Source organism: Colletotrichum gloeosporioides (genome assembly GCF_011800055.1).
Source record: "Colletotrichum gloeosporioides strain Lc1 chromosome Unknown consensus_64, whole genome shotgun sequence".
In the NCBI taxonomy this organism is placed as follows: Eukaryota; Fungi; Ascomycota; class Sordariomycetes; order Glomerellales; family Glomerellaceae; genus Colletotrichum; species Colletotrichum gloeosporioides.
Window position 1 is genome coordinate 604,855 of NW_025544709.1, and position 10,082 is coordinate 614,936.

Sequence of the window (10,082 nt, forward strand, 5' to 3'; positions counted from 1 at the left end):
TCACTAACACCTGTTGCCGCGGATGAGATCAGCCGTCTCACTCAAAATACCCCGAACCTCCATAAGTCTCAAACAAGAACAAAGTCACTCTGGGACTGGCAAACATTACTTCCAATACACAACGAATGAAACGTTTCCATTAATATCAGCGGATGCGCGGAGATTCCCTTCCTTCCTTAAGGGCGCCCAAGTCACTTTCCCCCGGGACGTCGGCAAAATCTGCAATGCCAGCGTGGGGCATCTGAACAGATGAGACCGAGACCTTGCCAAGGACTGTGCAAAGAGGCCATGTCTTGGTTGTTTTAAAATCATTCAATAGTCATTTGGCATCTGTCCTTCTGTTGTCCTTTCTGGGCTTAACCGTTCAGCCATATCGCCAAGTCATTGTGCCCCTTATTCGGCGTAAATCCCGCTGCGTTCAATCCTATGACAAACTCTACCACATTATTTCGAGCTTCATACCGGACCAGAACTTCAGCAAGCTTCGTTATCCTTTGAAAGCTGTGATCTGTAGACCTGTTATAGGAGTCGTCCGTTTAGCCCCCGGCGGCAAGTCTTCCTCCCGCGAACTGGGGCTAAATGGGGCGTTGACATCCAAGCTCTCAATCCACTGAAGGGCGACTCTCATTCTATCCATACGCAATCACCCATCCAGAGATAAGGAACCATCAGTACTGCCCATCAAGCCCCCTAATTCCCATTCGTATAAGTTACAGCCTAACAGCCTGACCTTGTTTCATATAAATAGAGGTACTGATAGGAAGTCGAGAGCTTGTTCGAGACATTTGCAGCTCCCCAGATAATCACCAAACAATGCAACGTTGTATTTGAAGCCCTAGACGCTAACGCTAAGTGCAAGCCCCTCAGCTTCTAGCCCTCGAACTTGACCCTATTTTCTCGTTTGATGTTAGGAGTTTGGCTGCGAATCTGACGACACACAAGATGACGCGTTTCTGAGTTCACCGGATCATGCGCTGGGTCGAAGTTGAGGATATCAGTCTATATACCCATCTCATCTCAATTTGCTTTGCGGTGGCGGAAAACTCTAGCGAATTACAGTCGACCAGTCGGTTCACGGCTGAAGCAACATCTCATCTAAAGTGTCAAAGGTACTTTAGGTCCGTCCAGCAACAGACCAATGAGGGGTCTAAATCAAACTGTGTTTCGCAGTGCGCAGCAGATGACTAGCAAAGGTTTCGCGCTTTCTGATAGCAACGTTGAGAGGTTGGTCTGATCCTCTCAATTGAGCTGGTTGAACTTATCTGGATCATTGTTTTAGAGGCAAGACATTTGGCCTCGGCGTAGTCTTGTCGTTGTGACGTCAACGTCAGCTAGGGTGGGAGCAGAATGCGCGTTGTAAACTCACTTAGTGCTTCTAAAAGGTTGAAGGCTGGATCGACACGCCGTCTGGCAGCCCCCGCGAAGAGGTCCAGCTCTAAGAAGTGGTTGATATGGATTGGCGATACGTCCCACTTATGTCTTGTCGCTCCTCTCTTAAGTGAGATAACACGCCATCCAAATAATCGCTTAGCGTGAGGTAGCCTGTTGAATGCTGTGTTGGAAGATGAATGAAGCAGGGTCTCGCAGGATTGGCAAAAACACTCTATGTTTCAGCCTACTAATGTTGAGAAGAGCGCGAGAAATCCCTCAGCAAGGATTCAGTGGTCCATGCTGCGCGTTCATTTGATTGTCAGAACGTGGAAGTTCACATTTGAAGACTCGATATCTGCCAAGCATCAAGCTTCAATCGTGACAGGTTTTGGCGTATGAGAAAGTTGAAGGCGGGATGTAGCCTGATCACGGCCCAACAGACAACATTCGTACCAGCGTTTAACTGGGACCCGTGATTGGGTTGCTTCATGAAGGCAGCGGTGCGCTTTGCGTGAATGTGCATTATTTGCCTGTCGGCGATTTTTGCGTTTCTCGATCCTCTAGAAGTCGTCCCCTGTACCCACCCAAGGCAGGCGGCCCTTTCGTACCAGAAGTGAAGAGTGGGTTCCGAAGCATTGGAGCCCATTGTGTCTGGTACGAATCTGAACTTATCACTCCACGTCACCGTGGCCATGATGCAGGGATTGTCATAGTCAATAAAGAAACACTTAGTGCTTGCTTTCAGCATTGAGCGAAGAGAAACGAACGCAGCGAGAGACTATCATCTCCCGCTTTTCAACGAGTGATATTTGAACACGTGCCGATATGAACTCATTCCTCATTCAGTTTGACGGCGCGATGCCTTGTTATCCCACATGAAGGAAATAAGTGTGAGAAGTCAGAGTAACTACGTTCAACATGATGCAATTATAGATACACATCAAGACAAGCATGAGAATGCACTAAGCGGCACTGACGAGATCCAAGTCTACAGTCTCTGGAAACCAGCGCAGCTGTTAACGATTGAGCTTGCTTGAGTAACTTTTCCCCATCAGCTAATTATTGCTACCGTAAGAACTAACCCGGACGTGTCCTGGTCCCGGAGAGTTGAGGGCAGTTTGTGGGGCATATTGACTGAGCCCTCCACCTTGGATCATCTCAAAGCACCAGATATCTCGTTCCTCCAACCGTGTTCTCGTATTATCTTTATGCTGAACTCATTAATGTTTATTACTTTTCAGCTTCTCAAGTCTTAAACTCCAAACCCTGGAGGGTTTCCCTTGTTGCCGACATCTTACATCGGACCACGCGCCGCTCGTGAAACCAGGAGATATTTTGAAGGGTGTGACCCTGAAGTTCTTGCCCAGCTCGTGGTGTGCCACTGCTGACGGCGTTCCTGTTATGGCGACTAGGTCTCCGTAGCGTACTTCAGATACAGTCAATGAATTTTCTTTTAACATTGTGTGCTCGGGTACATTACTCTAAGATGCTCCGTCTCCTCAAGCGTTTGCTGATTTTTCGTAACAGGATACAGCCAGCTCGCGGGTGTGCACATGATGTGGCGTGACCTTCCCGGACGATTAAGGCTTTTGGGGAAGAGTTTCGCCTTCGTATCTTTGAACTGATTCGTCACTTTAAGGGATTATAATTCTTTTACGACGCCCCAGAGGAATGGGCATCTAAATTGTATCTTAGTTCATCTCAGATGGCGTCCGAATTCAAATCATCTAGATTTGTTCCGTCGTCCTATGTACCACAGAACATGCAGTTCGAGAGATCAAAGTCGGAGCTTAGGTTTATGTAGTACACGCCCGGCACCCGTATCTTGATCGACCATCCATTATTCGTATTGCTTAAGAGTATGATGAGCTCTTTGAAGCGACGCACTGGCGAGCGCTGACTCGATTACTGTGAGAAAATGGTTTCACCTGGATACGAGTAGCCTCGTTCGTGTGTTGCCGCTGGACTCGAGATATGTGCCACACTGAAACGCGTAATTAAGGTCGATTGTGGGGTTCGATTTGGCGCAATCAATCATAGGGACTGGTAATGGAACGGGGTTTGGTGGGCCCACTGGATTTTTCGGCGTTTTCGGCGTTTAGAGGTCAGATTACTAGCCCCCTTCAAGGGGCGAGAAGTTAGCTCAGACATCATCATCAATCCTCATAGATCAGAGGCAGAATTCACTCATTTTTTAGCGGATTTTTAAGCTTTTGATCCTATTCTTTTTATTTTAGATCTATAAAGTAGATAAGAAGTCCTTTCCTTTTTCTTTTANATCTATAAAGTAGATAAGAAGTCCTTTCCTTTTTCTTTTAAGATCGTAGGCCTTAAAACCATAGAGTTATATAGCTACAGTAGCTATACACGCCCGAGGGCGCATATACACCGCTGCGTCGTATAGCTCTCAGCCGCTAGGCCTACGACCATTTCAATAGTACCCAGAGGCAGATTCTTTCTTCTTTTAGACGCCTATAGGAGGCGCTAGAGAAGAGCTTACTCTTATGCTAGGCAAACAGATCGATACGATATATACAATAACTACAACTATTATTACCAGCTACATAATACCAAGAAATGTGATATATCAACAGGAGTTAGGTAGTTATTTATAAACCCAATTCGCAACGAGCAGAGAAGTGCAACAGCTAAGCGCAACTCTGCTAGTAGGAATATAGGGATACGAAAAGACCTTAAAAAAGACCCTAAAGGCATTATAGCCCACATAGTGGGGAGTATTAGATTTTTATTTATTTTCACCCTTACTGCTCTTTAATATCACAAGCTGTTAAGGCTAGACTAGATCTACCTAACAGGCCCTCTAAACTAATAAGAACATAAAGCCTCACGATATTTAGACGAGACAGCCCCTAAGAACTGATAAGTTCACCACAGAAGAACAGGACAAATCTGCCGCAAAGCCGTCAGCAGTTTGCGCAACCCCTAATAGATTAACTAGCAGAGGCCTAGAAGAAAGAATATAAGGTCAACCGCAGAGACCTAAAACAGTATAGCTAATCAGGCCTAAAACCAGTAGGAGTAGAGGCATAACGCCTACCTACCTAGTTACACTCTTTTCTCTTATCTCCTTTTCCTTTATCACGTTTTCAGAAAAAGCAATAACAACACTTAAGATCAGAAAGACTAACACCTTCAATTACTCAAAAACAACAACCTACATGTTCACTATCTCAATTACTAACAACTACCATAGCTAAGACACAGCCCAAGATAACCAAGGAAACGTCGCGCGAAGACATCCCAACTCCCCACAACCTCACCACCAGAGGTAAGTCCGCCAACATATTCAATATCCAAGCTGGAGCGTTCAGGAATATCTAGGATCAAGCTAAGGTAACTCCAACTTCTAAAGACAGCTCACTCAACAGCCCCTCCAGTTTACAGGCCCAAGCTGCTAACATCAACCTCACTAAGGTTAACTACACCACCAATAATGCTTACCTCCATGCTAGAGCTAATAAAGGCAAGGAATAAGCCCCCAGTATTAATCCCTACTACACTTCAAGCAATAATACCTATAGAGTCTAGCAGCAGCCTATAGCTCCTATCAGCAACGCTTATTTTGTTTCCACAGACTAGTTAATAGAAATCATTAAGCAACTAATGGAGTCACACCTTCAACATCCTACGCCAATCACAATAAATCCCTTCCTAAACGAGAACGCTCCTATATTCACAAGTAACAACATCATAGATTTCATCAAAACTTACAATTCCTAGTCCCACAAAGCCTATTAGACTAATAAGGATAAGCTAACAAAAGTCTACCTCTATAGTCTCAAAAACTTAAGGTAAGGTGTTAAATCGTTAGTTAAAAACCTTAATAATTAGGAAGCTGCTAAAGCTGCCCTTATTAACTAGTATAGTATTATAGATAAAAGCTTCTATTAGGACCCTAACGAAGAGCTTTAAGTAATCGAGGATAAGCCCCCCCTCTCTAAGACAAACACTATTAGCATTACAGCCCTCTTTAATTGTATTAAGGGCTTATGCTATAAGGCCACTATGAGGGAACTCCTAAGGTATTAAGACTAAGATCTTATTCGCCTTATTTACAGGCGCCTGCCAAAGGGAGCTATTAAGGCTGCTGCAAAGGCTCTCTCTTATGACGTTATAGACCTGCTCTAGAAGCTTTAGCTAAGCATTAAGCGCGTAATTATCAAATAGGCAGCTAGAGAGACCTCTTATGTATATATCAGCAGAAAGAAGGCCACAAAGGTAACCGCTCCTCCCTCAATCATTAGTCTCATCAAACCCATCAGCCAGCCTGCACAAGTTACCCACATTCAGCAGCAACGCAGCAACTTAAAAGCAGCAAACTTAGATAAAGTTGCCGCCCTTTAAGAGCAGATGCACCAAATATCTCTTAACAGTAAAGACACTAAGGAACAGATAAGGGCGCTTATAGCTAGCGTTTAGAAGCTAAGCGTAAACATTAGCTAGCAGCTCAAACTAGCACAGAACAGTTATATTATAGATGTAAACTAAGTATCTACAGCGCAAGGGAGTTATAAACAGCAAAGAGAGGCCAGCCAATTTATAAGCTCAACCACTATAAACCAGACGCAGTACAACATACCCAGGATCAGAGATTACTACTCCTGTAGAATAAACAGACACCACGCAGCCAAATACAACATTACAGACAAGTCAAGGAACGCTAGGGTGGCATACTACCTAAGGGGATAGCATATTAGCTCTCATGCCAATTATAATATCGTTTAGGATGGCATTATCAATAAAGGACGGAAGAACTTAATACCTAACCTAGCAACTATTTAGGCCTACATCCTCTAAAGCAAAGCATACCCCCAGCTAGAGGCAGCAGCAAAGCAATTCTACAACAAGTACTACCTAGAGCAAATGCCCAGCCTGGAATCATCTATCTGTCATCAGGAGGCCACAGTCGCAGTGGACAAGGCCCAGAGAGAACAAGAGGAGGCTAGACGACAAGCATCAATAACTGCCATCAATTACATCAACATCAGGTACGCACACAGCCACACAGTTAACATTAACCACATAAGAGACGAGGAGCCAGTAGAGGTCAACACTATTACCAGAATAAAGAACAACAACTTCCAACATACCCCATATAGCAACTCCTCAGCAAGGAAGGTTCACTTTACAGACCAAATCTCAACTCAACAAGGCGCCACGCCCACAAGAGGTGCCTAAGTTGAGGAAGTAGTTAAAGACAAAATAATTATATAGGTCCCTTCGCAACCTCGGCCGCAAGGACCCGCTCGCCGCGAGGAGACCGGGGAGCTACGCTAAACAACCCTCTTCTCAGACTCAGAAGAAACCCGCTCTCAAGCTGCAGCCCTTCATAGCAAAAAGCAGACAGGCAACATCACTCTGCCAGAACAGTTTCTCTTAGACAACTGGCCAGAATACAGACAGCTCAAGTTCCAGTACGCAACAGCATATATAGAGCGATACCAGGACCAAGCATATAGCAGTAACGCAGTTGCTACCAACCCAGCTTTAGCTAATACTCACGCGCAAGTTAAAGGCCAAGAAGCAAGCATCAGGGAACTTATAAGGAAATAGGACAAGGAACACAAAGCCAACCTACAGCAGCCCGAGAATAGCAATCTTAGATCTACAAAGGGCAGCACCAATACACCAGTAGAAGAGCTATAACCTATTAGAGGAAGCTACTACATCAATATGAACATAGCAGATATCTCAACGCCATAAGGCTTTAGACCAACTAATATTAAGGTCTTAGCTGCAAAAAACTCCTAGTAACCCCAACCTAAAGTTGCGCCCTGCTCCAGTAGAGGGCGTATAGTCACCGCGCGCGACTTCATTATGCCTCACTTCTAGGTAGCTATTCAAATCAGACACCACCTAGCTAAGGAACAGTCAGGAATCATCAACACCAGCTCCACAGTGAACGTTATATCTAAAGACTACATCAACCTCAATAGACTTCAAAGCAGAGTCACACCAACCCTAGTCACAATCAGAGGCTTCACAGACATCACATCAGAACTACAGTTCATAGGCACCATTATAGAGGACATATACATTAGCAGCCACTATATACCTAACGTAGGTTTCTTCATCAGCCCATCTAGCAAAACCTCAAAAAGCCTAATCCTTAGCAGCCCTTTTATCTATCGTACCAAGATAGAGCTCAGCTATACAGATAAATAGATTAACAGCAATTTTCACTACTACACTACCTAGCACCTATTAAAGTATACCCTCAGTTTCTTCACTAACTAGTCCACAGCCCTCCTTCCCCGCGTTATCCCTAACCTAGACGTATTCAACAAGATTCAGAGTTCCCGCCATATTCCCAAGGAGGAGGGAAACTAGAGGCCGCCACTGCTACACCCAGCGCAGCAGCTAGCTCATCAGAATTAGGAATAGACAGAGCCCTAAATCCTACTATAGAGGAGGATTATAAGACTAGCAGCTAGGAAGATATTCAGACGCTTAATATCAAATAGTTATCCTTAGATATAGTAGTATAAGCTGAACTTAAAGATAGAGATAAAATTAAGGGCGCCTTCAACCACAAAAGCAAGCTCTTCTAGCAAATTCTCGAGATATTAATCTAGTAAGCTATTACCCCTAAGGTCGTTTCCATAACCACCAAACTTACTAAACTTAGGAACTACAGCCTAAACTACACCTACAAGAACCAGAGGACGCCAACAGACTATTACAGATCCAAAGCAAGTCCAAAAAGGAAAAAAGCCTCATCACAAGCAGAGGAGGCACATGAAGCCAGCCTCAACATACTAGCTGTAACTGAGGGGATCCTAAGTGCAGCAAAGGCGCTAAACAACACTATATTCTTTAACAGGCTGGAGAAGTCCTATAAATAGCTTTTAAGTTGATAGGGTAGTAACCTAGTAAACATTTCGTTTCCTCAAAACAGTATCACTACGTAGTTCAGAACTATAGAACACACTATGCTCTACTGCAAAGCCCTTTTATATAAAGACTTCGCTACAGCAGATGCTATTAAAGCCTCTCAGATAGTCTAAAAAGCTTAACATACTACTTACTATCTTAGCTCCACAGACAGATCTAAGTAGGATAAACATTAGGAAAGGGTTCTATATGAAGTAGCTCTTGCTAAGTTTAAGTCCAGCCCTAAGCTTCTAGAATAGCTCTTGCTAACTAAGGTCTATAAACTAGTAGCTGTTTCTAAATCTAACAACAAGTAAGGCATTAGACTCACCTAGGAGAAGGCTCAAGTTTTCCATCACTCTTAATAAGGTAAGAACCTTCTAAGTAAAGCTATCATAAAGGCAAGAACAACACTCCTCTATAAAGCTTTAGATAGAGGTTAGAACCCTCCTAACACAGTTAAAGTTAATACTATATATAAGACTAAGGATAGGAAGATCCACCCTATTAATAATACACTATCAGATAGTACTATCCCAGAAGGAGACCCTAAGTAGAAGCTTAAAGCATAAGCTAAGGTCTAAGAAAAGCTTAAGACATATACTAAAGACCCCTTTACAGACTTAATCACACCTAAGTTCTCTAATATTCTAATAGGAGAGCACCTTACTTAAAAACAACTAGATAAGCTACTCAGCATTATACTACACTTAACTAACTAAGAGAAAGCCCTACTTATGTAAGTCTAAAAGAACAGGGAGATAGCTATAGCGTGAGAATTCCCCCATTATAGATCCATCCACCTATTAGTAGCCCTACCACAGTCTATTTAAACTATTCTACATAAAGCATAGCAAGCTTAAAGCATACTAATCCTAAAAGCACTTAAAGTTGAAGTCATTCAAATACTTAAAGACTGCCTACAGAAGGGTATTCTAGAGGAAAGTTACATATTATACTAGAACCCCTTCTTCCTCATAAGGAAGAAGGATAGAAAAATACGCTTAATCAATTCAGCTACCCAGATCAACAGAGTCACACTTCAAAACGCAGCCTTACCTCCAGCAGGAGACAAGTTTTCAGAAGACTTCGCCATATACCAGCTTCTCTCTCTGCTTAACTTCTTCTTAAGGTATAACTAAGTCCCACTAGATGTGAAGAGCTAAGACCTTACGACGTTCGCCACGCTAATCAGATTGCTACGCATATACACTTTACCACAAGGCGCTACCAACTCCATTACCCAGTTCATAAAGGTAATAACAAGGATCCTATACAACCTAATCCCTCACTATTACAAAGCCTTCCTCAACGACATTACTATCAAAAGCCCTACAACGCAGTATAATAACAAAGAAGTACTTAGTTACCTAGGAATATAGAAATTCATCCTTAAGTATATCCAGAATATTAACAAAGTGCTGCTTAACCTCAAGTTAGCAGAGTGCTTAGTCTCAGCAGACAAGTCCCAGTAGGCTCAAACCGCTATAGCCATCATCAGATACATATACAGCACCAATAGTCGACGCCTAGAACAGTCAAAAATCATCAAGATAACTAAATAGGAGGCCTGCAAAAGACTCACAGAACTGCACGCCTTCCTCAAAATCACTTCATTCTACTAAATATAGGTAGTTTACTTTTCAACCGTCGCTAAACCCCTCACAGAGCTTCTAAGGAAGGATATCAAGTTCGTATAAGGTCCTAACCAACAGAAGGCTATAGATAAGCTGAAACGCAAGCTTATATCGTCTCTAATTCTCATTAAACTTAACTATAAGCCTAATAGGGGTATTATCTATCTAGCAGTTAATACC

The 10,082-nt window shown here is 43.2% G+C and overlaps 2 protein-coding genes and 3 pseudogenes across 5 annotated transcripts; 1 reads left to right on the top strand and 4 right to left on the bottom strand.

The window, feature by feature from the left end:
* Positions 1-356: 356 nt before the first annotated feature.
* On the bottom strand, positions 357-628 carry GCG54_00003837 (annotated as a pseudogene). Its single transcript has one exon. A coding segment is annotated over exon 1 (272 nt).
* Positions 629-873: 245 nt separating this feature from the next.
* GCG54_00003838 lies at positions 874-1,601 on the bottom strand (annotated as a pseudogene). Its single transcript has 3 exons — positions 1,367-1,601; positions 1,159-1,248; positions 874-1,078 (listed from the first exon to the last, which is right to left on the bottom strand). Coding segments are annotated over exons 1-3 (530 nt in total).
* A 1,015-nt stretch (positions 1,602-2,616) lies between these two features.
* On the bottom strand, positions 2,617-2,831 carry GCG54_00003839 (annotated as a pseudogene). Its single transcript has one exon. A coding segment is annotated over exon 1 (215 nt).
* A 286-nt stretch (positions 2,832-3,117) lies between these two features.
* On the bottom strand, positions 3,118-3,409 carry GCG54_00003840 (uncharacterized protein; the record flags this gene model as incomplete). Its single annotated transcript, XM_045403901.1, has 2 exons — positions 3,118-3,271; positions 3,300-3,409. The coding sequence occupies 2 exons, from the start codon at positions 3,407-3,409 to the stop codon at positions 3,118-3,120; spliced, it is 264 nt and encodes an 87-aa protein (XP_045261533.1).
* Positions 3,410-9,236: 5,827 nt separating this feature from the next.
* GCG54_00003841 (uncharacterized protein) lies at positions 9,237-9,407 on the top strand (the record flags this gene model as incomplete). Its single annotated transcript, XM_045403902.1, has 1 exon — positions 9,237-9,407. A coding segment is annotated over one exon (171 nt), but the record flags the coding sequence as incomplete, so codon positions are not given.
* Between the last annotated feature and the right edge of the window lie 675 nt (positions 9,408-10,082).